Genomic DNA, 27603 nt, shown 5'->3' on the forward strand with positions numbered 1-27603 from the left:
AGCTACAACTCAACTCATTACAAAAAAGTAAATTTTATCTTTTAAATATTTTAAATTAAAATTAAGTAAGTTACATTTAAAAAAATGACTTATCTAATTTTAAAAAATAAAGTATGACATACTTTCATATAATATATATGACTTATCTAATTTTTCAATAAAAATTAAATTTGAGTAAATAGAATATTAGGAATATGACCTAATTAATTTTTGTTAAAAAAATTAAATTTGCATGTGTATATTATGAGATATATTATGTTTATTTTAGGGAGAGAAGTGGATAAAATTGATATGAAAAAAAACATAAATTATGAGTGTTATTAATTTTATGTTAAATGAGATAAGTTGTTTCATGTCATAAATATAAATATATGAGTCCCACCACCTGAAAAAAAAAAAAAACTGCACAATTATCAAAGGTATAGTTTTTCTCATATATTATATTGGAATAAAGTATCTAATATTATTACAAAAAAAAATCTAATATTACTTTAGAATTTTTTTTCTAATATTTACAAAAACAATATTTTTGAGTGAAAAAATTAAAATAATAAAGACTATTTTAATTTTAAAATAAATTAAAATTACAAATATACTATAATTTCTACCCTAAAATTTTTTGTTTCGGTGAAAGTAACGTTAAAAAAAAAAAAAACCGATATTATATTTATAAAATTCAACTTTCTCTCAAATAATATTAAAAGAATATTTTATAACTAATCGTATATTCCATGTACAAAATACAACTTCAGTAAAATAAATAATATTAAAAAATATTGTCAAGGTTTGAGGTTTTTCACTTATCCCTACGGCAACAAAAACAAGGACACTGTGTTGTAAGCCGCTTCTTCACTTCGCTGAACCCAAAGTTGAAATCCCAGATAGTGAAGTGTGTTAAAGTTCTTAAATTTCCCATAAATTTCGACCCCCTTTTACTTTCAAAATTCACTACTAGTTCTTCCCCTTTTGATTTCTATAGTTTCAATCCATTTATTCTTCTCAATCTCTCTGTTTTTTTGTTTTTTTTTTGTTTTTGTTTTTGTTTTTGGGTTCCAAAAGAAGATGGAGAACCTTAACTTAGCCCTTGTTTCCTCCCCGAAACCTTTGCTGTTGGGACATTTTTCTGCAAGAGATGCCACTGCTAGAGATGTCTTCAGAAGAAAACCCTTCTCTTTTGGGAGGGTCTTAGTTGCTCCTTCCCATTCCAGATACCGTGTTTCTGCTCTCTCCCCCTCTCATGTTAATGGGGCTGAAGCTAAATCCCAACAAAACCCAAAATCTGGTATTTATTTCTGAAACTATGTCTCTTTTTTGTTTGATTATTCTCTTCTGTTTATGTGTTTTTTTTTTTTTTTGGGAATTATCTTTATTTATTTATTTTTAGAAGTTATACTTAGCAGAAAAAGGAGTCACTGGGTTGTGATGGTGTAGAGTGAAATGTATATTATTGAATTTGAAGCTGAACCTGAATGAATAGGTGTAATGATGCTATTGCTGTTTTTTTTAACTGAATTGAACATGTTGATTATTGGAATGGAAACACAGAACAGTCTAATGACTAAATAGTGAAAATAGAACTGTGTGTACACTATATTGAGATTTTCGAGGGTTTAGGTTTTCATAAATCAGAAAAACATATTTGTAATTAGTTCTACAATTAGTATCTAGTGTTTGTGGAAAGGGGTGTATAGTGAATTTTGGAGTAGAGGTTGTGCTCGAGGTTGGTTAATGCTGGTAGCTCTTTGAATAAAAAACAAAAAAAAACCACTCTCCGTTGAACCCGACTAACGAGTGTAGGGTGGAGGAAATCCTTGTACGCAGTCTTACTTTTGCATAATTGCAAAGAGGCTGTTTCCTGGATTCAAACCCATGACCTTTCAGTCATGAAGGAACAGTTTTACCACTGCTCCGGTTCGCCCCCTTGCTGGTAGCTCTTTGAATCCTTGGTTAAAATTGCATTGCATGTCTGTGTATTTGTTTTTCGTATTGGCAATGCATATTTGTCATGAATATCGTTTCCCCTTCTCTTCTTTTGTGATTAATGACTACTTGCCCTACAAGTTGAATATCTGTCAATATTTCCACTCATTTCTTGAGATGCACAAGTAATACATACTGGGGATACAGTGCAGGAGAAGCTGATAATGAAGCATTTTGCTAGCATTTCTTCTTCAAGTAGTCAAGAAACAACATCAATTGGAGTTAACCCACAATTGTCACCACCTCCGTCTTCGAGCATGTAATAATTTACTGTTTTTCCTTTCACATTTTAATTTTCTTTTAATTGTTTTTTCTCATGTTTTTATGATGGTCAGCTTCTTCGAGGGGGAGGGGGAGGGGGATTTTTAGCAGATTTATTTAAATTTGTTGATATCTTTTGTGTATATGTTCACATTGTTATTTATCTATTCACTATATTTCTAGAGGGTCACCTCTCTTCTGGATTGGTGTTGGTGTTGGGCTTTCTGCACTATTTTCACTGGTGAGAACCATAGCCACCACTCTGCTTTACATATACTGATGATGAGGTTTTTCTTTGCTGTATGTTTAATAAATTGGGCGTTTTTGCAGGTAGCTGCAAGATTAAAGGTGAGTGCCACTTTATTGCAAGTCATGGGTATAAGCTGGTGCGTTCTTTGAGTTCCACTGTAAGATATAGGGAACATATAAAGGTGGAGGAGTGGTTTAACGTGAGAATAAGAGTAGCAAATCTTTAACATTAGATCTTACGTTAATGGTCAATATTAGAATTCAAAGTCATGTGGTATTTTTTAAGTAATCATATGACCTTCAAATAACTTTTAATCTTGACCATACATGTACAGTTTGGTTTAATGGTCAATATTTGCTCCTCTTACCTCTTACAATAAATCACTCCTCTCAGAAGACATGACACCCCCCGGTCCCCCTATGTGTGTATGTGTATGTATTCCAGATAAATCAGTAATTTAGTCTTTGCTAATAAGAAGTGATAATTATAAATTGAATGATAATCTGATAAATCTATCTCACATTTGTGTGTATGACTGTTTTATTTTTACTTAACTATTTTTCTGAACCATGCCTTATGATTTTCTTTGCTATGGTACTTCTTCTGGTGATATAGATTCTCTAGAAATGATAGCAGTAGCACAGATATGATATGAGAGACAGAGCCGATATGAAGCAACAGACACGGGGATGCTGTAAAATTTTAAAAATGATAGGACACAAGACAACTTGGGTACAACATATAAAAACCAAAATCTGAAATTAAAAGAGAGAATCTATGTTTTAAAAGTTAGCATGCATGAGTCATTGTAGATATAAAAGCTATAATTTATTATAAAATTCTGAAATTAAAAGTATGAAAATTATAAAATTTGCTATGAGTATCCGAAGTGTCCGTGTTTTTCTTGTATGAGTCTTTATGATGGATTTCTTATTAAAGTACATGGAAGTTGAAAGGCATGTAGTCGCAGAATTGTTGTCTGCACTTCTAGAAACAGGCACAAAAAATATGCAGATCGGCTGTATCTATTTTTAGGAACTAAGGTATACCTTCAATTTTTGTAAAAGGAACTCTAGGTTTTTGCTGCAGTTGAACACCTTGTCTTTCTTCCTGATTTATGGGGATTGGGATATTTGCAGATGCTTAAATTATATATTGGCTTTTAAAACTGCTATAGTATTTTTGGGGTTGGCCCCTACCAGCCGCATCCCACAGTCGATAATTATATTATGCTTGTTGCATATAATTTACATTGCTTATAATGTACTCTTTTTTTTTTTTTTGGAATCTTAACATATGTAAAGAACCATTTCAATCCAAAACCTTAAAGTATTGGGTGAAGACCTTTTTAATGGTTTATATTATTCTCTAACACATCCCCTCACGCAAGAGCCCTTTGGGCTTGAAGCGTAGATATTACACAGACCCAATTTTTGGTTTACCTTGTGCTTATTTTAATTCTACTAGAAAGTGTTTGGGGGGGGGGGGGGGGGTTGAGGATTGAACTCGTGACCTTGTGGTCACTGAAGCTCTGATACCATGTAAATAACCAATTCAACCCAAAAGCTTAAGCTGTTGGGTGAAACTACCTTAATGGTTTTATATATCTCTAATAATATGTATAAAACATTCTGAGAGTTTTATTGAATTTGACATTTTGATTTATCTTCATGAGAGCATGGGTATTGCTTGTGATGTCATTTTTCATTATTTGTATTTCTGTGTCAGTTATAGTAGATGCCCTCCCTGTCTAGCTTTATTTTTCATGGATTGAGACTGGATTCTGTATAGAATTATAAGAACTAACCTTGAGAATTTTATATACTTTTAACATTTGTCTTTTAATCTTCTTTCAGAAATATGCAATGCAACAAGCTTTCAAGACCTTGATGGGCCAGATGAATTCACAAAGTAACCCATTTGACAGTGCTGCCTTTTCTCCTGGATCTCCTTTTCCCTTTTCGATGCCGTCAGCATCAGGGCCTGCTGCACCTACTAGTTCTGCAGGTACTCAATCTCGAGCACCTTCCACAGCAAGTGTATCTCAATCTGCTGTCACAGTAGATGTATCTGCAACAAAAGTAGAAGCAACCCCAGCTACCAATGTTGAAGATGAAGTGGAAGTAAAGAACGAACCAAAAAAAATTGGTAACATACAATATCTGCTTTGCACTACGATTTCTTTCTTGTTGGGTGAGACATACTACTTGCGAAATTTGTAAATGTTGAGTTTATGTGTCACTAGGAGATGTATCTGCGGTTTTTGGTAAATTAAGTAAAAGTCGTGCCCTAGCTCTTCTATTTTACATTTCTTCCTGGTTTTTGGATTTAATACAGTCATTATTTCTTTTTAGCTTTCAAGCTGGATCACAGTTCTGATTGATATAACTCCACTGATGTGTTAGACAAATTAAGGGAAATTGGTATGCTGAACTCAGATCAAAGTCCGTCCCCCCCCTATTTTTTCCTCTTCTTCCCTCTCATGGAGTCTTTCAAAGAATGTTGTCAACTGGTTCAGCCTACAATAATAGAATAGAATGCTGTTCACTGGCTTCCCTAGCGAGCACTCCCTAAACAGCTGTTAACTGGTTTAGCATGCCATAGAATGCTTCACTAGACTTCACATGAATTTTCTTCTAGCATCCTTATTCTAGTAGCATCTGGGAGTCACTAGTGTATGTATCCCTATTATTTGCTCAACCTTGCTCCCATGCTAGTTTGCTGGCCCCCAGTTTTTTTAGCGACTTTCAATGGCAATTTACTGTTATGAATTATGACAAACTAGAGAGTGGGCCCACACTAATCGTGTATGCAGGAACTAAAACAATGTAGAAATTCGGGTAATATTGACAAATAGAAAGCAAGAAGTTAAGAATGAGAAAAAAATGGAAATTAGAAACCGAAAGCAGAAGCTCAACTGTTTGAAACTGTTCTGTATGCAAAATATTTGAAATAATTAATGACATTTGTATCTTCATTTCCTTTATTAAATCAACATCAACACCTTTATTAAATAATCCAAAAATATTAATCTAGATAAAAGGAGTTTTTGAAATTTTTGCGACAAACAATGAAGATAAAATAATGTTCAGGCAGTTATCTTAATCAACTTTCTATTACAGCTTTTGTAGATGTTTCTCCAGAAGAAACTGTGCAGAAGAGTCCTTTTGAAAATTTTAAAGATGTTGATGAATATAGTTCATTCAAGGAAGCCCGGGTTCCAGAGGAAGTGAGTTTTTTTAAGATACAATTTTTTGCTAAAGTTTACCGATTTCTGTTGTTCTTAATATGTAATAATGATGAGCATTTATTGAAGGCATCTCAAAACGGAGCTCCCTCTAACCAAGGTTTTGGTGATTCACTGGGTTCTCAATCTACAGGTAAGCAAAGAGTCAGTTGAAATCGAAAATATTTACAATTCTGCTTTATTGCTGAAAACCCTGTTTACTCTGTGATACATATATTCAAGCATCAATTTCAAGAAAATGCTTTGTCATGGTTTTAGACCAGTGCTGTCAATATATGAGTTGTTCTTCTTGTTATTATGATTGTAAATATTGGTTTAATGACTTTAATCTTGTTATCATTGTTGACTTTATAATGGATCATGCGAACTTCATGTGTCTTTGTACTTTTGAATCTTTCTTGTCAACTATCATTTACTTTTTGACTCTTATAAGTCAAGCCTTGGGTTGAAATGATGTTATTAATCAAATATGAATAGTTCCATGACTTATTGTTCCAACCACATTGATACTATAGGTTGAAATTCATTTCACCTTGTTTATTATCACAAAACATATATTGTTTTTATATTGTTCTTTCAATGTTGCCTTAATGAGCTGCTGTCTGGATTAACCAAATGTCCTTAATGTGCCCTTGTTTAATTTTGGATAGGAAAATCAGGCTTATCAGTGGAAGCTTTGGAGAAAATGATGGAAGACCCAACAGTGCAGAAGATGGTTTATCCGTAATATTAGTTCCTTTCATCTTAATAATGATTATGATTTCTAGTAAATATTTCATTTTGGCTTTGTCAGTATGAATATGAATAACTTTTGAGGCTTTAGTAGATCCTAGTTTTAAATTAGGTATTTCATTTTGGCTTTGTCAGTATGAATATGAATAACTTTTGAGGCTTTAGTAGATCCTAGTTTTAAATTATTGAAAAAGGTTCCTTAAACGGTAGAAGTGTTCAGTATTTCAGTCTGATCTTAGAAATGCTGATGAAGTAGTGCTAGTAAGTACCTGTGATATCTGATTTGGATTTTGAAGTAATTCCATTATTTGTTTATTCCACTTGAATATAAAATAATATGTTGTGTATTGATCTGTGTCAGAGAGTTACAATATATAGAGACCCTAATGGGCTTAAGTGACAGGCCCAAACCTAATCCTAATATAGTCAGAATACAGTCAGAATATTTACGGATAAGACGGAATCCAATCATATCTAATCATATCTAATATTCTAACACTCCCCCTCAAGCTGGTGCGTATATATTATGAGCACCAAGCTTGTTACAAATGTATTCAACCCGAGGACCTCTAAGAGCTTTAGTGAAAACATCCGCTAGTTGATCAGAGGAGTTGACGAAAGCAGTCTTGATTTCTCTTGACTGAATCTTTTCTCGAATGAAGTGACAATCAATCTCTATATGTTTGGTCCTCTCATGAAAGACAGGATTAGAGGATATATGTAGCGCAACTTGATTATCACAGATGAGTGTCATGGGTTGTTTCTGTTCACAAAGATGAAGCTCCTGAATCAACTGCTTCAACCAGACTAACTCACAGGTAGCATTTGCCATTGCACGATACTCAGCTTCTGCACTAGATCGAGCAACAACAGGTTGTTTCTTGCTCTTCCACGAAATTAAGTTTCCTCCAAAGAAGACACAGTAGCCAGAAGTAGAGCGCCTGTCCGAAGGTGATCCTGCCCAATCAGCATCTGAATAACCACAAATTTCTATATTTCCCTGATCTGAATACAACAAACCTTTTCCTGGTGCTCCTTTGATGTATCGGAGGATCCTCACAGCAGCATCCCAATGTGAATCACAAGGGGAATCAAGAAACTGACTAGCCGTACTAACAGCGAAAGAAATATCTGGCCTAGTCACAGTAAGATAGTTGAGCTTCCCAATTAGCCTCCGATAACGTCCAGGATCATATAACGGCTCCCCCTGTCCGGGCAATAACTTGACATTAGGATCCATAGGTGTATCAACTGGTTTACTCCCCAACATACCAGTTTCTTCTAGGATATCCAAGGCATATTTCCTTTGACAGATAGAAATGCCCTGTCTGGATTGCGCCACCTCAATTCCCAAGAAGTAACGCAGCTTCCCAAGGTCCTTTGTTTGAAATGTACTAAACAAATGCTGTTTTAACTGATGAATTCCGTCTTGATCACTTTCGGTGAGAATGATGTCGTCAACATAGACTAACAAATAGATACACTTATCAGGAGATGTAATCCTATAAAACACAGAATGGTCAACTTTACTGCGGATTAAGCCAAACGCCTGAACAGCAGAACTGAAGCGACTGAACCATGCTCGAGGAGACTGCTTCAGACCATATAAGGATTTCCGAAGACGACACACCTTTCCAGACTCCCCCTGAGCAACAAAACCAGGTGGTTGCTCCATGTAAACTTCTTCTTGTAAATCACCATGAAGAAAGGCATTTTTGATGTCAAGTTGAAGGAGTGGCCAGTGACGAACAGCAGCAAGGGCAAGAAAGAGGCGGACTGACGCCATCTTAGCGACCGGAGAAAATGTATCGCTATAATCAAGGCCAAAGATTTGAGTAAAACCCTTGGCAACTAAACGTGCCTTGAGACGATCAATATGGCCATCAGGTCCAACTTTCACAGTAAAAATCCAGCGACAACCAACTATAGACTTCTCTGGAGGAGCAGAAACAAGGTCCCAAGTGCCATTGGAATGTAGTGCAGTCATCTCATCAAGCATTGCTTGGCGCCACCCTGGATGGGAAAGTGCTTCACCTGTGGTCTTAGGAATAGAAATAGAAGAAAGACTAGAAACAAAGGTGAAATGAGGTGAAGAAAGACGGTCATAACTCAAAAAGGTATAAAGAGGATAAGGGTTACGAGTAGTACGTGTACCTTTTCTTTGAGCAATGGGAAGAGTCTCTGATGAAGGATCCGGAGGGGAAGAAGCAACAGCAGTGGGCGATGAGTCAGCAAGAGTCGAGTCGACAGGAGGCACAGTTTTGCGACGCTGATAGGTGAGAAGTGGACGGTCCTTAGGTATAGAAGCAATAGGTTGCTCATCTGGAATAGAAGCACCTGCAACTGGCAAAGACAAGTCAAGAAAAGGGACAGGAAGTACATGATCAACCTGTGACATCTGAGATGGGATAGAATTAAAGGGTTGTTGATCAAGAAAAGTGACATCAGCGGAAACTAAGTAACGCTTAAGGTCGGGAGAATAACAACGATAACCCTTTTGAAGACGAGAATAACCAAGAAAGATACACTGAAAGGCTTTGGATGTTCACTTATCCTTACCAGGAGTGAGATCATGAACAAAACAAGTACAACCAAAGACATGTGGAGTTAGAGGATAAAGAGGAACATCTGGAAGCAATAGATTATGAGGAATGTCATTGTGGAGCACAGATGAAGGCATGCGATTGATGAGAAAACAAGAGATGAGTACAACATCTGCCCAGAAGTGAAGGGGAACCTGCATATGAATAAGAAGGGTACGGGCAGTTTCAATGAGATGTCTGTTTTTACGTTCAGCCACCCCATTTTGTTGTGGAGTGTGAGGACAAGTAGTTTGATATAAAGTACCTTGTGTGGCCAAGAAATTAGAAAAATCAATAGAAACATATTCCTTAGCATTATAACTACGTAGAATACGAATAGAAACACCAAATTGAGTATGGATCTCAGTAGAAAACTTTTTATAAATGGAAAATAACTCAGAACGATTTTTCATTAAATAGGTCCAAGTGCAACGAGAAAAATCATCAATAAAGGTAACGAAATACCGAAAACCTAAGACAGGCAAGGTACGACTTGGACCCCAGATATCTGAATGAACAAGAGAGAAAGGGGCATCAGCTCTTTTATTGACTCGACTGGCAAAAGAGGAGCGTGTATGCTTCCCTTGTTGACATGACACACAATCTAAAGACTGAAGACCGGACAAAAGAGGAACTATTTTCTGCAACTTTGAAAGACTTGGATGACCAAGGCGACTGTGGATAAGTTGTGGAGATTCTGTGAGAGAGCATGCTACTGAAGGACGAGGCACATCCAGATAATAAAGCCCCCGTGACTCACGACCCACTCCAATCATTTTCCCCGTACCCGGATCCTGCACAGAAACAGAATGGTTAGAGAAAGTAATGGCGCAAGTGAGGGAGTGGATCAACTTACTAATAGAAATTAAGTTATAAGGGATGCCAGGAATGTAATAGACAGATGTCAGGGCCAAGGTAGAGGTCGGACGAGCTTGTCCAGTCCCACGAACTGGGGCTTTGGTTCCATCCGCAAGGGTAAAAGACGGTAAATGATCAGAATAAGTAAGAGATGTAAAGAGTTCCTTATTACCACAGAGATGATCGGTAGCACCAGAGTCAAATATCCAAGTGCCAAGTGATGTAGAATGAGAAACACAAGCAACGAGATTACCAGTATAAGGCTGAGACTGAGGAGAAGCCTTCCTGAGAGGGGTTTGGAGTGCAGCATAGTCCGAACCTGAACCAAATGATGCATTGTCTGACTGAGCTATATTTGCAACAATAGAAGGAGAGTTAACCTCCGAGAGATCAGGAGATGCTGCTGCCATTTAAAGATAAAATATAAAAGCCGTAAACGAAGGCAAATGATATCCAATCAAGAAGAACCACGCGTCTAAGGTCAGACCCACAGAGAAACAATCACAGATCCAAAAAGGGGAGGAGAAGGCGAGCTTCTCTGTCCAAGACCGGCCGGAAAAATCCGCCGGAATAGTGCTCACGCGCCGGCAGAAGGTGGCGCGTGAAGCCCACGCGCAGAGAAGACAGGTGGCGCGTGACGGCGCGTGGGAGATGCGTTGCTGACCGGACCACCACAGACCTGGTCGCCGGGAAGAGAGGGTCCTGATCGCGTGAAGTTTGGTCGGAAAAGTCGCCGGAAAAAGTATCTGGTTGCCTGAACAGTGATTCTGACGGCGGGCGGTGGTTCCGGTGGCCGTCGGAGGTGCCGACGCGTTTGGAAAAATCACTCAGAGGCTGTTTACAGCCCTAGAAGGCTTGCCGGAAGGACGCACGGCAAGAAAGAGGGCTCCTAAGCAGTGGGCTTAGGTTTTAAAGCAAAAAACAAGGTTTCTAAGCGGAAGCGAGAGTTCCCAGAACGAAAGAGCTCTGGTACCAACTTGAATATAAAATAATATGTTGTGTATTGATCTGTGTCAGAGAGTTACAATATATAGAGACCCTAATGGGCTTAAGTGACAGGCCCAAACCTAATCCTAATACAGTCAGAATATTTACGGATAAGACGGAATCCAATCATATCTAATCATATCTAATCATATCATATCTAATATTCTAACAATTCCTATTGAACTACTTGGAAGTTTGGATGTGTCTAAAGTTCTACTGGATGTGATACCTCTGCTTCTTTACTCTTTCCTTTCCTTTCTAATAAACATCCTTTATCCCCAAAAGAAAGTGTAACTGGTTTGCTGCTGCCTGCTATACTTTTAATTGTTGATCAACGAGTAGAGGTAGTTTTGATTCTCTTTCTGATTCTTATTGTGATGCAAAATTATATGGAAAGTAGGCTTTCAGGAAAATGCAGAAGTTTTCTGCTATATTATCATTCTTCAATTATCAAAAGTCTTTCCTCACATCCTTCTAACCAGCCTTTTAAAGGCAATACAAAAAGTAACTGACAACAAAGGACTATCAATGGTCTTAAAAACTGATACAAAACGGAAATAACTATAAACAAAACATAAAGTCATGCAAACTGAAACGTCTGCAATTATTAAAATCCATAAAAAGCTTTAAAACTAAAACGTCTGCAGTTATAATAATTTATGGTGACTTAAGTGCATCATACTCTCCCACTAGGGAAAGATTCGCCCTCGAATCTGCAACGTCCTCAGGTGGTAATCCAGGCGGCAACTCTTCTGGTACAATATCACCAAATTTCCTAATTAAGATTAGGACTTGGAAATGCAATTCTTTGACATGCTTGGTATATTCATTTGTAGTTTGGATCAATGATCGCATCAGTGATCCGTCATAGGAAAACTTTGTCTGATGTACCAGCAAGTCCCATTGCCTTTGACGATCTCCAATTAAACTTTTACCAAAAGGTAAATCTTTATCTCCATGGAGCATAAGGTTGTTATGCTCGTTGTCCCCAAATTCATAATACTGCTTGCAAACTAAAGACTTCTTGGATGAAGGATCATTCTGCATGATATCTTTGGGGAGAACTTCATCTCTGTTAGAGATATTAGAATTTCTAATAATTGACTTCCCATCAGAATCACTACAAGAGATTTCTTTCACCTCTGGATTCTCGTCGTCTTGCTCCCAATCATACTTATCATAGATAGGGAACTTGTCATAAATTGGAGCATCCATAACAGGATTCTCATCATCTTGCCTTCATCATATTCATCGTAGATTGGGACCTTCTGGTCTTCTGTCAAGTCTATGATGTCAAAGACCTTTTCGACGGTGTGTGATTCGTCGATAAACTCATCTGGATGAGTAGTGCCTTCGAATTCCGGGATCTCAATCTTCACCTCAATATTAGCAAAAAAGGATTGATTTCCAGGTTGACTTCGTCCTCGTCGCTCCTGGTTTCGGTTCCATAATCTCCTTTCCTCCTCATGAGATGATCTTTCAGATTCCCATCTTTCATCTGACTCGTGCAACTGTGCCTCTGCAAGCAGTTGTTCGAGTTCTTGGATCCGTCTGTCCTTTTCCTCAATTTCAGCATCTCTCGCATCAGTATAATAATCACCATCGGTAGGTTGACCGCGTCTGCCGCCACGACCTCTTCGTCCACGACCACGACCTTCGCGATTTTCCTGCTCAGCCATCTTAAGGCAACCTGAGCTCTGATACCAAATGATGCAAAATTATATGGAAAGTAGGCTTTCAGGAAAATGCAGAAGTTTTCTGCTATATTATCGTTCTTCAATTATCAAAAGTCTTTCCTCACATCCTTCTAACCAGCCTTTTAAAGGCAATACAAAAAGTAACTGACAACAAAGGACTATCAATGGTCTTAAAAACTGATACAAAACGGAAATAACTATAAACAAAACATAAAGTCATGCAAACTGAAACGTCTGCAATTATTAAAATCCATAAAAAGCTTTAAAACTAGAACGTCTGCAGTTATAATAATTTATGGTGACTTAAGTGCATCATATTGTCTCACAGTAAGCTGATGCTCAGTGTGTTGTGCATTGTGATTACTTGATTAAAATTTACAGATATCATTTACATGCTTGTTTAGATTATTTAAAACTTTTCTCCCTTATTATCCAAAAGAAAGTTAATTATTTTTTGGTACTGTTGCAGCTATTTACCTGAGGAGATGAGGAACCCTACTACCTTCAAATGTAATTCTCTACTTTTAACAATTTTCTGGCTTCTGGTTCGATGTAGTGCTAATCAATGTTTTAAGATTCATCAATATATTGTGCAGACTGTAATTTTCACTGTTGGGCACCTTCCTGGAAGTAAATCATATGTGACCACAATGCTGAATATGCTTGTTGTCACTTTTTATTCACATGTACTATTTTGTCTATATAAAACATTTTTATATGGATGTGTTTTTTTTTTGTTACAAATACATATAATGGAAGCACATCCCTTACATGACATTAATTACTGTACTGTTGCTGCTTTTAATAGGGATGCTGCAGAATCCGCAGTACCGTCAACAACTTGAAGATATGCTGTAAGTTCATTATACTGTCACTTAAGAGCCTTTTTTATTGCACCAACATTCTCATACACCATTGGAAAAGCTTTTAGGGGAAAATGCAATCTTGTTTGACCCATTTCAACAAAAACTAGGGTGCTTTTGGTTTGGTTTATATTTTTTCCGTTGATATGTTTTCACTAATAATTAGTGCTAAGAGTTATAGTAAAAAAAAAAATTCATGTATCTTCACCTAATAGGTTAAACTTTAGGGATAGTTGGTTTTTAACATGGTACTAGAGCCTTTACGACCAAGTGGTTTAGAGTTCAATCTTTGCTACTCCCATTCTTTAATAAAAGTTGAATTTTAGAAGGTACATGGGTCTGTGCATTGTTCACACATCAAGCCCTATGAACTATTTTGTGAGAAGACATGTTAAACCATTCATGTGTCTTTACTTAATTGCTTAAGCTTTTTGGGATAGTTCGTCGTTGACATGATATTAGAGCCTTTATGACCAAGTGGCTTAGAATTCGTTTCTTGTTGCCCCCATTCTTTTAATAAAAAGTTGAATTTCTGCACTAGGTAGGTTGGTTGAACACTTAAAGGCCAAAGGGCTCTTGCATGAGAGGGGGTGTTATAGATGTCATATAAAACCATCCATTTGCCTTAAGCATTTGAGATAGTTGGTGCATGACTATTACAAACATGCCACTTTGTTTTTACTTTATTTTCTGTTATTGTTTTCTGCATTTCGAATAAATCTTTGGTGCTACTGTTGCACCAAAGATTCAGTGCATCCCATCAATGGAAACATTACATGTAAGCCAAAATTCATTTTTCTCTGTCAAATTTTTTCTCTCTCCTCTGATGTGTAATGCTCTCATTGATGGGATGCATCGAATCTAGGTACAATAGATGCACCTAAGATTTATTCCTGCATTTCCTTTCACAAAATCATCAAAACACGAAACAAAGTGAAAATATGGTGATATTTATGTAATTATAAGTGAAAACATATTAGCTGAAAAAAAAAAAAAAAAAGACACCTTAGTTTCTAGTGAATGGAAAATTTTACAAAGCAGGACAATGATTTCCTCGTTTAAAAGTCATTATTTTCTGGCATCTAGCTCGGAATTTCCACTCAAGTACAGTTGGTGGTTAGCCTCTGCTTTTTGTGGGCCATTTTGCTAAGGTTTTTCAACACTATTAAGTTATTGGCCTCTCATTTGGTGAATTTGATGAAATAACAATTAAATCTGATTCTCTTTGTTTATCCATTACCCATTAGAGACCTCCATTTGAATTAGGAAAAATGGTGGTCATGGAGGAAATGACCCTCTTCCTTCTGCTTTTGTACACTAACATTCCATCCAGCCTATGTTGGGAAATGCCTGTTCTTAGCTCCAGACTTCGCTGTTGTCTTAAGTTTCTTCTCTTTCTCTGTCTCCCTGTGGCACTATTTAGATTGATTTATATTTTAGCTTTCTGTTGATTTAGACAAGTGCTCACATGTTAAGAGTTTACTAAGGACTGCATTCTATGTCATTACATTGACTTGAGAACTAAAGTACTCTCTCAAATTTCATCCTATGTGCTGCAGTTCACTACTGCAGTTAGATAAATCTATGATTATGTTGTTAATATAATGGTGTACAATCATCTCTGGTGTGTAAAGATTCAAATATCCTCTCTTTTCTTCTTCATGTTTGATTTCAGAAACAACATGAGTGGAAGCAATGAATGGGACAGCCGAATGATGGACACATTAAAAAATTTTGACCTTAACAGTCCTGAAGTTAAGCAACAATTTGGTAAGTTTTTGTTGTTATGCCTCACATATTTTTAAGACATTGTTTTCTTTGGGAGCTGGATTCATTAAGCAAGTGATTGCATTATCATATCTCAATTTTGCTCGCTACTCTTATTATTTGCTGACTTTAAAATATTCTTAATACAATCATCTGTTTTCCTGGTTCCATCTCTACTTAGTTGATCACCATGATCGTCTTGAAGATCAATGCTAAGTGATCATCTATTTTTTCTTATGTTGAATCATATATGGGCCAATAATTTTGTCTTTATTCATAGCTTGTTTCCTTAGTTTGAGTCCATCTTATCTGTTTAGTACTCAACCCGCAATTATTTTTCTGCTTTCTGGTGTGATACTGATATTTGTTCGGAATAAGAATTTTCAGTGAACTAGTAAATGCCTTTTCCAGTCCCATTAAAAGTGAAAGCTGAGAGGTTTGGTGATGAATGATGATTCACTTTTTTCCTTTCTCCGTGGAGGATGCCCACACATGATGAATAATGACTTGTTAGCCCTGTTCTCATTTGGAAACACATCACAGTTCATGCTAATTTTAATAAAGATTAGTATTTGGTGTGTGAATCAGCATTCTTTTTGACTCATTGACATGGTTTGCTAGTCTTTACTGACTGATTTATCTTTATATGCTAGTTGACATCATTAGTTTTCTTGTCTCTAGGTTTTGTTTATTGAATTTTAGAAGCTACGCATGATTTAAGTCTTCGATAATATCACCTTGTACATTTCCCTTAGACGTTGTTAATGCTTGTATGAATCCTTCTTCCCACTTTCTCCTTTGGTCTTTGTTTTTGTTGAACATTTTACATTTTTACTTTCATCAGATCAAATTGGGCTTTCTCCAGAAGAAGTCATTTCAAAGATTATGGCCAATCCTGAAGTTGCGATGGCATTTCAAAATCCTAAAGTTCAAGCAGCTATCATGGATGTATGTTCTAATTTAAATAAATACTTTATTATTATTTCATATCAAAAATCTGATTGTATCTTCTTCTGGTTGCAGTGTTCACAGAATCCGCTGAATATTGCTAAATATCAAAATGATAAGGAGGTATGCTGATACTTCTTTGACTTCAATTTTGTCTTTCTTGGTAGCATGTGCTTTGTAGGATTCGGTTTTTTCTCCCTATGTTTCTTGTTGGGCGTTTGTCGTTATTAGGTTCTCTTTTCCATTATCTACCATTAAATCCTAATTTGTGGTCTAGTTTGTAGTTAGTTTCAGGTTTATGTTAGGTTCAGATCTTATTCATCCAATCAGGGTTATCTAAAGAAAAGTAGTCACATATTTTGCTACCTAATTTTAGCTTGTTAAAAGTTGTTGAATATTCTAGATTCAATAAATTTAATCAATAACAACATATGGACAAAACAAATAATCTTTTAGTGAGTGAGTGATAGATTCTAGTTGAAGTTCTTACAGGTGGCATGAATGCTCTTTATACTTTATGAATTAATGCAGGAAAAGGGGCTTTTAATAGGAATCTTTTGAATTTATGTGCGTTTTACTATGTTTCTAATGAGTATAGCTATAATAATTCCTTATGAGTATTTGGCTCTTGTATGTGATAATTGCTTTTTCTTATTAACATACCAGGTTATGGATGTCTTCAATAAAATATCAGAACTCTTCCCTGGAGTGTCAGGTTCACCTTGAGTCGTTTGTGCATTGCTGTTTACTGGGTCAAGTTATTCATTCATATGCCTTTCCTAATCAGCAAAAATACAAGGAACTGTGCAAAACAACTCTGCTCATGGTTGTATGCTGCATGCTCACGGTTACAGCTCCATTGTGACATAATGACAATAACTGTGGCTGGCCAGGGTTCAATTGTTGCCATAGTTGGAATTTTCGTTTTGCTAGAATAGTTGAGATTGTATATTGGATGTTTTAAATATGCTTTGAGGCTTTGCATCTGCAGTGTGGTTTTCTTCTCAACATGTGATGAGTTATTAGACGTAGCTAATTTGGATTTTCAGTCTTCAGGTGCTTGAAAATAAATGTGATGCTTCACATAATCTATCATAAGCATAAGCTGCATGAGATTGAACTAGCAATGGTTTTTTTTTATAGCCAAAAGCTGTTTTTCTTGAGAAAAAAAATATTTATACTACAAAGTCCGTTTGAATATCAGCTTAAGCTAAAATTGTTTTTTTTTTTTTTCTAAACTAAATTTTAGTTTCTAAAAAAATTAGAAGTTAAAAGTCAATTTTTTTTTTCAAAAGCTTTAGTTTTTGTAAAAAGCTCTTTTAAATTAAACAATGCATAAAAATTACATTTTTCAAAAGTCCATTCAAACGGGTTCTATGTAAATGACCAAATACATTTCTAAAACTCATCAATTCTTCCATTGAACCACATAATCAAGGGTTATTCTTTAAACATAACGATAATCTAAGTAATTTATTGATTCTAGTAACTTGTGAAATTTTAAGTTTGACTGTCCTTTCATGTGTTCTTGTACTTCACGCAACGTGGTTGGTTGGTAAAGGCTTTTCCGAGACTTGTAGGTCATCTGACCAAACCAAACCAGAAACACATATAGCCGTTGCTGATTTCTTCAACATAATTTAACGCAATGGTGAATGTTATGGTAAAATTTTGTTGATCCAAGTGAATATAACCGTTGGACAAATTTGAATCCATAGAGGGCAAGCAGAGAATGTTACATTGGAATATACATCAATCTGTGGTCCAACTCCAATTGGCATATCATTTATTTTATTCTTAAAAAGGGGGTCATGAAATTGAATTTAGTGACTTGGTGGGGTCAGCTGAATTTGACACAACATGATGAGACCCTCCAACGGATCTGTGTTGCAAAATTGCAGCCCGCTTGTCAAAATTTGAATCTTTTCTCTCTCTCTCATTGTCATTAATCAGAAAGTTACAATCTTTTTTTAAAAAAATGATTCTTGGGCAGAGTTCCACACAGGCCTTCCCCTTTTCTAATTGTAATTCAAATATTACTTTCTTTCTTTCTTTTTCTGTGGTTGTGACTTGTGAGGCCACACTCTCTTAATACTATTTTTTTCCCTTACTTTTTTTTCTTCAACTATCTCTTTCTCAAACCCTATTCACACTAGGCCAAACCACAAAATTCCATGGGTACATGTTTGAGTAAGAAGAAGAAAGGGTCTTCTACATCCCCCCCTCTTGATGATACCAAGTCAGCTTCCACAGCACCTGCTGTGCCTGAGCTGAAGAATGGTGTCACTGTGTCCAAAACCAAAGTGGAAACTGAGCCAGATGTGAAACTGAAGAAGGAGAATAAGACAGTGCAGCAAGAGAAACATGAGTCAGTACAAGAAGAAGAAGACCAAGTGAAAAAGGAGATATTCATCATCAAGCACAGGAAGAGCCATGATGATAGAGAGAGAAATTCCAAATGCCCACCTCAGAAGAATGCACCACAACCAGATTCTACCTTTGAAGCACCTGAATTAATGGTTGACAAGATTGCTCCACCATCTGCAAACATTGGTGTGGGTGTGAGGACTTCAAGTTGTACCAAAGAAGAGGTGGATGCAATTCTTATACAGTGTGGGAGACTCAGCAGAAGCTCTTCAGATAAAGCTGCTTTTGGAGAACATGGTGGGAGAAAGAGGTATTCAGGTTCAAAGAGAAGTTATGATTTTGATCATTGTGAGAATGATACCATTTCAACTGATGAGGACCAAAAGAAAGCAAATACCAACAGTGGTTTGTGTGAGGATGATGATGGGGTGGCTGCAGCAGAGAAACAACACCAACACAGGCAGAGGCACCGCCAGTCTCCAAGGTCTTCTTCTCAGGAAAGAAGAAGAAGAACACCAAGCAGGGAAAGGGAGCAGCATCAACGCTCCAGCAGCAGAGAGAGAAGAGTTAGTAAATCTCCTGGTAGAAGATCATCAGAGACTACCACACCTTCCAATGCAAGAAACAATAGCAACACCAGTTCTAGGCCTGGAAAAATGGTGTCTGTCCCAGCTACTGTTTCATCCCTTGTGATGGATAAGAGTAACAATGGTGGTGGAGAATCTGCAGCAAACACAGGTATCAAGAGGATCACAGTTAAGAGAAATGTTGGTGTTGCCTCACCACGTTCTCAATCCCCTGCAAGAGCAACTGCTAATAATAAAGTATTGGGTGAGAATCAGCAACAACACTCTCTTAGCCGCAATTCCTCAAGGAAAGCAGAACAATCACCTCACAGAAGAATCCCACTGAATGAGGTTGAGCCTAACTCTCTTTCTTTTCCACAAACAACAGCCAACAATAACAGCAGCAAGGTGCAAAACAAATCCAAAAAGGAAATTGAAACAGAAGCTAATCAGGTATTCACTCATTCATGTTTGGTTCAGGATATTTCCCAGCTTAAAAGAATTGACCTTTTCTTGTTGAGTAATTAGTCCTATTGATATGGTTGATGTAATGCAGAAACCAAATACCAGCAGAACTGTATTGGACAAGGGTGTGTGTGTGAATTACAAGACAAAGGTTCAGCCAGAGGAAGATGTCAAGGACAAGGTGAAGTCTTCAATGACTGATAATATTGTTGTGAAGACAGTGGTACCACCTGGGGTTGACAACCTAAAACCCCAGACATTAACAAGAAGCAGATCTGCTAGGAGATCTAGAGACTTAGACCTCAACCCTGAAGCTCTATTGATTCCTCCACATTCCTACACCTCACTATTGCTTGAAGATATCCAGAACTTCCATCAAAAGAACACACCTTCTATTTCTCTCCCAGCTTGTGTCACCAAAGCTTGCTCTATCCTTGAAGCTGTTGCTGATCTCAACTCCAATACCAGCTCAAATTTCTGTGGTGCAGAGGACAGGAGAAGTCCACCTGCTTTTCAGTCTAGTAGGAATGATTATAATGTTCCATTGGGTGCCAATAATTGTTATGGGAAGAGGGTGCCAGATACCAAGGATCCAATTATAGAAACTGAGTTAGTTGTCATTGATGATGTGATGGAACCAAGCTTACATAAGTATGTGACAGTTAATAGGGGTGGTTCACTTGGTGAGGTTGACATGGAGGATTTAGAGTCTTCAGGAAGCAACAGTTTCACTGTCAGTAGTGGTCAGCAGAACTGGGGCATTTCTTCTTCTTCATGGGAACCCAATTCTGTTGATTCAAAAGATTGCTGGACTTCAAGATTGAACAACCCCAAAGAGGAGGGTCAGAAAAGTCAATTAGGCTTGGAAGGGATGGTGTCATCTGAAGCAGGGTATGATGTGGATGGAGGAGCCAGGAAGAAATTGAACAACAAAGGGAGAGTGTGTGATCAAAATCGTGGCAGGCTTGGTGCCAATAAAGTTCTTCACACGATACCTGTTGTCACAGCAGCTGCATCCACATAGGATGTGATAAATGAAATCACCTTCATCTTGTACCTTTAATACTCCATGAGTTTGACATTTCTTCTATTTGGAGGGAGTTGCACACTTTGCAACCAGCTCTCATTTAATTTAAGCTCCATATGAACACTTTTTTTTTTTTTCCATTCCTCACCTGTAGCTTTATGCTCTTTTATTTCTTCAAGTAAGAATTGCATAGACAGGGTAGGATGATCAGTCATTTTCAGCTCCATTTGTATCAACTCAGAACACTTAACGGAGGGAATGTGATGAAAATAAAGTTGTGTAAAAAAATTGCAATTCAAAATATTTTCGCAATTGGCTGCTTCGACTTTTCTCGCATTTTAGTCTAAAAAACTAACTAGTTTGCTGCTGTGCTGCATTTGCTAACTCTTGCTGCTAAATCATACAATTAACACTAATTGCTTTCTTTTTATAGATTCAGCAGACCACAGATTGAAATAATTTCTTAATCATTCCGTAGGATACGCGAATAGATTTATATTATAGTTGAACGAGTAATCTGCAACTGACATGCTTAAATTAGGTACATCATCGATTGCAGTCTGCAGATACTAATTTCTGCATATTTTATTCTTCCCATAATGCTAGAGAAAGACATCGTTCTCTGGATTTCAAAGCAAATCGATTATATCACAAATTTTAGCACTTTCTACCCTGCTGAATAGTCTAGGACCCAAGATGCATATTTCTTTCGTGTGATTAACAGATTCACCATACACAAAACTTGCCATAAACCAGTAATAATCTATACATTCTTTATTCAGTCATAAGTAACACTAAAGCCATCACATAACAAAGACAACTGATTAGGATTTATTAAATTAATAGTAGTTATAGCCCTTTTTATTCAAGATTGATCAAGATTTTTTCTCTTTTTGACTTAAAATCATATATATGCCGGACAACAACCTTTATGGAAACAATTCATTCATGTATATGGCTTGTGTTCAGCCAAGGTAACTTCCCAGTTTCTGGTATATACTACCTAGGAAGAGGATCGAAGCCTAAATTAACAACTAACCAAAATTGTATTTACACTATAAAGCATGATCACAAGTGATCCAGATTGTATATCACACAGCTTTCTTTTCTCCATATCTAAACTTGCCACTAGTATTCCCAATTTGAGTTCACGGCAAACATCTAGTTCCCCGAGCAGTTGTTTTCCATTGGGTTAATAGGATGATAGAACCGGTCAAAAACTGACTGTACAATTCATTCTGATGTGTTTCTGAAGTTCACCATGTATATTGCAGCTACAGTAACAATGGCCCCAACAAGTTGTACAGGTGAGAAGGTCTCATCAAGATATAGAAACCTGAAACGCCAAAGCAAAATGTGAGTCATAGAAAGGTCCTGACAAAAATACATAAACCTGAAATTTGAAAGAAAACCTGTGATTTATTAGGAGAAATGCTATTGGAAAGGTATCCGAATATACAAATTATGATCTTAAGGGCACAAAACTGATAAATTATGAACAATGCCACCTGGTTGTTATTCTCTTCCAAAATTTTATAGTTATAGAAGGTGGTAATTTTTTTTCTCGACCTTACTTGTAAAGAAGAGCTATATCACCATACATTGTTATTTCTGATTATTGTTCTCTCTGCTACATAATTTAAAAAATCTGAAAGTGCATAAAAATCCTCTCTGCCTCTCTCCCATTGTTAGGCAGCCTTACCCAAAAATTGAAGCAAACATTGGGGTCAAAAAAGTAAGTGAACTGAGCTTGGTCAAGCTACCTGCAGTGCATCACAAATGCAATATCAATATGGTATTTTTTATGGATCAATATTGGTTTTGAAAAACAAAACGAAACTTCATAGCTGCAAGTGTACAAGTTATAGGTAAAGATGCATCAATAACAGTGCTTACAATATGGAAGAAGAAATGAACCATTTTGGATTTAACATGGAAGCTTAAATTTGTATACATTAAGTGATCAGAAAAGGAAATACATTGGCCAGGAAAAGAAAGAGAAAGATCATGGCTGGAGAGAAAAACAGACCTTTAGTTGCACTATAAAAGAACACATTGGCAGAAGAAATGATAGGTAAAGATGCATCAATAGCACAGTACTTACAATATGGAAGAAGAAATGAACCATTTTGGATTTAACATGGAAGCTAAAATTTGTATATATTAAGTGATCATAAAAGGAAATACATTGGCCAGGAAAAGAAAGAGAAAGATCATCGCCAGAGAGAAAAACAGACCTTTAGTTGCACTATAAAAGAACACACCATAGCTGATAGCACTTCCAAAAATGGATGTGTAGAGGAGTGCCAATACATCAGTTGAACTGTAGTCTTTAAGACTCCCACTTATAGCAGGGTCATTGTTAAGAATGGAGAATACCACAAGAGGGAGACCACCAATAACCATATGCTGCAACAGAAATGGGATAGTAAAGTTTCGGGCTATACTTCGACAGAAATCTTAAACCATGATATCATCTGTTATATAGCTTCCTCCTTTCACCTGCCCTTTCCTCTTTTCTTAAACTAAGATTTTTTTTTTCTTTTTTTTATGAGAAAATAATCAATAAGATATGAGTGTAGAACTATATAATACCATTTCACTACCTTCCGATACAAACTTATTGCTAATATATAATATGCCAAACACATCTGCTGAAATAAATAATACTGCATCTATAATCATGAGCCATAAAATAGAGTCCAGCATATCCAATTTCAGATCTTTTGTAAAATTGCCATTTTGTGTGGTTTAAAACTAGTAAAGCAATTTGTTCCAAAAAAAAACTGGTAAAGCAAAGAGACACACACGATTACACATTAAAACTGTGCAAGGATAAATATAATGGAAAAATATATTTAAATTTATATATTTTTTTAGATTGAAAATACTAAAAAAAAAAAAAGCCTTTTTATCAGCTTCTCGAGACAGCCTTATTTCTAATAAAGAAAAAGGATTATTTTCTAGGAATTAAGCTTAACCAAATAATCATTTGGTTGAGTTCCATAGGTATTTAACAATGGTAGTCAACATAAAACTAACAAACACTAGATTTAAAATGAGATTTAAGGCGCACCCATCCAGTTGCCATGACAGGATCAGAGTATTTGGAGACCCACCGAACCATGACTGTGCCAACTGCCATACTCTGAGCTGCAAGTAGCATCCACCACTCCCCACTTCCCCACAGTGAGAAGTTGTTTTCATCAAATGATAGGGCTGGTAACTGCAATAAAATCATTAGTGCTTGCACAACTAAATAATATATAGAAGGTATTATTTTGATAGGCCAAGAGAAATAGTATATTTCAAAAAAAAAAACAAACCAAAACGAGGTAATTGTATCTTCTAGACGATTGTAACTATTTCAAAACATATCCTTGATATCTTTCACATTAGATATATAAGAATTTGACTGCCAATCTTGGGTTACCCTGAAAAGGGTATGATAACTAATTTACTGTTTATTGGTTAAAAATAAAATTAAATGCAGAGCCGAAGTTTACCTCGAGTAGCACAAGTCCTATGACACCAAGCACAAGCCCAGCAGCTCCAATAATCCCGATGGACTCACCAAATAATAAAGCTGCAAGTACAGCCACTGTCAAAGGCTGTGAATCAATTATAACCTGCAATACATCCACTGTAGATCATCAAATCAAGCAACAATTCTTCTTGTCAGATTTGGAAGGGTAGAATTTGAATCAACAAAAAGTTCACTCAAAGCAAATTTCAACAATTCAACTGTAATGCCATTCTATTCAATTCTATCACTATGATAAATAGACAGCTTTTTATAGAGTAATTTCACCGATTTTCAACATTAAACTTGAGTCATCCATTGTGCCCTAAATAAAAATTATACTCTAGTCTCTAGCAAAGGAAGGGGAGGCATGCAAATTAGTGTTGTTGCCATGTCATGTGATTCAGCGGTCACAGATTCTGTAGCAAATGTAAGGGGAACATTGACCAAAATGCCACTGTTCACCAACTTTTTTACCTAAATGCCACGCGAACAGTGTTATTTCTCAATATGCCACGGAGGCAAGTTCGCTACCCTGTGTAGCGAACTCGGTTTGCTGACGTGTCATATTTTTAATGGATAACAAGTATCAAATTTTAAAAAAATAATAATAAAAAAATGAAGGTCGCCTACCATGTAGGCAAACTTGGTTAAAATCAAGTTGGTGTCCACTAGAAACGTGACACGTCAGCAAACCGAGTTCGCTACACCGGGTAGCAAACTTGCCCCCGTGGCAGATTGAGAAATAACATTGTTCGCGTGACATTTAGGTAAAAAAGTTGGTGAACAGTGGCATTTTGGTCAGTGTTCCAATGTAAGGTAAGACCTACTACATTATAACATAAAGTTGCCCTTATCTCTAGTAAATACACATGCATATAACGAGTGATATATATATATATGGAGAGGGTTCTTTTTTTTTTTTTTGTAAATAAAGAGGGGCTAAGCCCCGGAGAGAGTTCTTTTGACTCCAGAGTAAGACTTTTAAGTGTTACTCCTCATCTCAGCCGTCGATGAACGGAAATCATTGGTTGTCAATTATAGTGTAATTTATAATTAATTAATTAATATAACTTCGTAAACTATAACCGTTGGATGGACGGAAATCAACGACTAGGATGGGTAGATCAAATGATCTCTCTCATATATATATATATATATATATAAAAAATAATAATAATAATAAATTGAGTAAGAAATTAACTGCCAACGTACGCTGCCCAAACCAGCAGAAGTCCTCTGCAACCCTTCAGCAAGAAAACCCTGTTACATGACACATCAAACCAATAAGCATTGCATTCAGTAAAGAGAAAGATTAGTGAGAGTGAAAGGAGAAAAGGAAATGAACCTGAAAGCAAGCAGCATCGACGAGAGCGAAGAGAGAGATGGAAAGCCAGGCGTTGAAGCCAGAAGGGAAAGGCCTTCCTCTTGAAGCAGCGAAGCCAACAAGAAGGAACCCAGCTGGTATGAGACGAAACGCTGAAACGAAGAACGGTCCACATTTTGGAAGCACCTCCTTCATCGCCACCATCGCAGTTCCCCAGAAAAAGAACGGCGACACCAACACACCCCATTCCCACAACACACTCCACAACGACGACGATTCATCTTCTTTCTCTCTGTTTCCTTCTTCTATATTGACGAGGCACTCCATGTCTTGGCCTGTTTCCACCCAATCTACGGCGGAAGGTGGCGGAGAATCTTGCAGCTCAAGCTCTGTGTCGCTGGGGTTGCATCTGACGATCACTTTACCGTTACTGATTTTGCATGGAACCCTAAATCGAAGCGAAGATGAAGCGGTGGCGGTGTTAGGAGAGGAAGGGAAGTGGTTGATGTGAAATTGTGAAGCGTGAGAGCTGAGACAGTGGCGGCGGGTGATGATAGTGGTGGTGGAAACGGTGACGGGGGCGGAGGGAGAGGAGCACCGCCACGCCATGATAGGAGTGAGTGGGTGCTAAACTGCACTCTGGTGTTCTCAGTATCCCAAACAGTATACAGAAAAATTGTGGTGGTTATAACTTATAACTGCCAAGTGCTAGCTTGCACCTGCTGAGTCAGCTAGTCTCCAGCATCCGTGTCCACACGACACGTTTCTGCATATTTATTTTTATAATATAATATATTTTTTTTTAAAAATTCAAAATAGGAAATAATTAAATTAGAGATAGGTTATTCTATTTTTTATGTTTACTTATTTACTACTTTCAAATATTATTAGATTATAATCTCAATTAGCATTTATTTATTTTTTCTTTTCTTAAGATTTTAATTTAATAGTATTGGAGAATAATAAATAAAGTAAACCTGAAAAAAGTAGGTGAAATAACATATTTCATTAAATTAACTCCAACGCAAATCATATTACTTCTTAAAATATACTTTAAGATATGTTATTATACCTATTTCTTTTGGCCTATCTTATCTACTCACTTCAAATACTATTGGATTTTTTTGATTTAATGGTATTAAAAATGAATAGATAAAGTAGGTAAAAAATATATATGTAAAATATTCTTGCCATATACTTTTTTATAAAAAAAAAAAAAAAAAGCTAATTTGAAAAGAAATGTTGGTTTTGGGCTCAAAGTTAGCTGGGCCTGAGTCTGATTCATTAGGCAGGTGGAGGAAATGGGCCAAAACAGTAAGGTTTGACTCTTGAATACGTGTGCATTGCAAATGCATTAAGCTTCATATTTTTTTTGGGGGGGTACATGCTTCAATTTTAGTGTCAACAACGACTCAGCGAGGTTTATAAAACAAAGCGTTTACCAAAGAAACTAAGGAAAAAGTAAAAGAAGACAAATTCCAAAGGGAACTTACTTTGCCCAACTACCATTGTCTTTGTTTGTAAAGATAAGATTTTAGATATGCAGCTAATATTGACATTTGGGGTGTTTGGTAGGAGAAATTTTTTTAAAATTATAGAAAATTTAAATTAAGAATTTGATTTACTCATGTTTAATACGAGAATTATAAAAAATATTTCGAGAAAGTCGGATTCTCGAGATTAATGTTTATGAAAAAATATATCTTAAAATACCACCAAATAGATGATATTTTGAGAATCTCATTTGATGAAAATATTTGATAATTTTTATGAGACATAATTAATCTCAATTCACATTTTCAGTAATATTTTGTAATCAATCAAGCATAGCATCAAAAATATTAACCTAACATTCTCAATTTCTCATTAATATTTTGGTCTACTAAATAACTTTTGATAATACTTTTAAAAAATTTATTTTAAAATTATAATTTTGGAATAAAAAAAATTCTCTCATGTAAATCGCTACACATAGATGATGGCTTCTGTTAGATCAGTGGGCTTACACGATTAGTAAGTCAAAACTGGAAAGTAAGTATTTAAAAATTAAATCAATACACGTGTTGGTTCATTGTGAGTGGTTTTCCTATTTATTTTTATTTTTTTTTTGTTTTATAACCTGTAAGTTCTAATCATCAAACATCAGAGCTATGACT

At 36.3% G+C, this 27603-nt stretch overlaps 3 protein-coding genes across 8 annotated transcripts; 2 read left to right on the plus strand and 1 right to left on the minus strand.

Moving 5' to 3' along the window:
* The first annotated feature begins 816 nt into the window (after window positions 1-816).
* LOC133304325 (protein TIC 40, chloroplastic) lies at window positions 817-17284 on the plus strand. Of its 6 annotated transcripts, none has more exons than XM_061504336.1 (15): window positions 817-836; window positions 1060-1282; window positions 2128-2239; window positions 2425-2482; window positions 2572-2589; window positions 4348-4639; window positions 5614-5720; window positions 5808-5871; window positions 6389-6461; window positions 13064-13104; window positions 13403-13448; window positions 15133-15227; window positions 16069-16172; window positions 16248-16295; window positions 16839-17283. In XM_061504336.1, the coding sequence occupies exons 2-15, from the start codon at window positions 1063-1065 to the stop codon at window positions 16896-16898; spliced, it is 1338 nt and encodes a 445-aa protein (XP_061360320.1). In that variant the 5' UTR covers window positions 817-836; window positions 1060-1062; the 3' UTR covers window positions 16899-17283. The 6 variants fall into 6 exon arrangements, with proteins under 6 accessions (XP_061360320.1, XP_061360319.1, XP_061360322.1 ...); XM_061504335.1 differs by having other exon boundaries at window positions 821-889; XM_061504338.1 differs by having other exon boundaries at window positions 824-836; window positions 1063-1282.
* Window positions 17285-18346: 1062 nt separating this feature from the next.
* Window positions 18347-20857, plus strand: LOC133304312 (uncharacterized protein At1g65710-like). The gene is made up of 2 exons (XM_061504325.1): window positions 18347-19558; window positions 19662-20857. Exons 1-2 carry the CDS (start codon window positions 18347-18349, stop codon window positions 20592-20594), a joined length of 2145 nt encoding a protein of 714 aa, XP_061360309.1. The 3' UTR covers window positions 20595-20857.
* A 598-nt stretch (window positions 20858-21455) lies between these two features.
* Window positions 21456-26100, minus strand: LOC133304327 (WAT1-related protein At3g02690, chloroplastic-like). Its single transcript, XM_061504342.1, has 7 exons — window positions 25469-26100; window positions 25336-25383; window positions 24104-24226; window positions 23674-23823; window positions 22835-23006; window positions 22300-22360; window positions 21456-21933 (listed from the first exon to the last, which is right to left on the minus strand). Exons 1-7 carry the CDS (start codon window positions 26054-26056, stop codon window positions 21831-21833), a joined length of 1245 nt encoding a protein of 414 aa, XP_061360326.1. The 5' UTR covers window positions 26057-26100; the 3' UTR covers window positions 21456-21830.
* Window positions 26101-27603: the final 1503 nt, after the last annotated feature.

Source organism: Gastrolobium bilobum, unplaced genomic scaffold, assembly GCF_033153095.1.
Source record: "Gastrolobium bilobum isolate Gb01-03AN ecotype WA unplaced genomic scaffold, APGP_CSIRO_Gbil_v1 utg17219, whole genome shotgun sequence".
Taxonomy (NCBI): Eukaryota; Viridiplantae; Streptophyta; class Magnoliopsida; order Fabales; family Fabaceae; genus Gastrolobium; species Gastrolobium bilobum.

Bases quoted from the DNA above. Each gene is read 5' to 3' on its own strand.
- LOC133304325 (XM_061504336.1), top strand. From the start codon at position 1,063: ATGGAGAACCTTAACTTAGCCCTTGTTTCCTCCCCGAAACCTTTGCTG. The intron at 2,240-2,424 runs GTAATAATTTAC...CTATATTTCTAG, and splicing joins CCACCTCCGTCTTCGAGCAT to AGGGTCACCTCTCTTCTGGA. The intron at 5,872-6,388 runs GTAAGCAAAGAG...AATTTTGGATAG, and splicing joins ACTGGGTTCTCAATCTACAG to GAAAATCAGGCTTATCAGTG.
- LOC133304312 (XM_061504325.1), top strand. From the start codon at position 18,347: ATGGGTACATGTTTGAGTAAGAAGAAGAAAGGGTCTTCTACATCCCCC. The intron at 19,559-19,661 runs GTATTCACTCAT...GATGTAATGCAG, and splicing joins TTGAAACAGAAGCTAATCAG to AAACCAAATACCAGCAGAAC.
- LOC133304327 (XM_061504342.1), bottom strand. From the start codon at position 26,056: ATGGCGTGGCGGTGCTCCTCTCCCTCCGCCCCCGTCACCGTTTCCACC. The intron at 24,227-25,335 runs GTACGTTGGCAG...GATGTATTGCAG, and splicing joins CTTCTGCTGGTTTGGGCAGC to GTTATAATTGATTCACAGCC. The intron at 22,361-22,834 runs GTCTGTTTTTCT...GATGCACTGCAG, and splicing joins CTTTTATAGTGCAACTAAAG to GTAGCTTGACCAAGCTCAGT.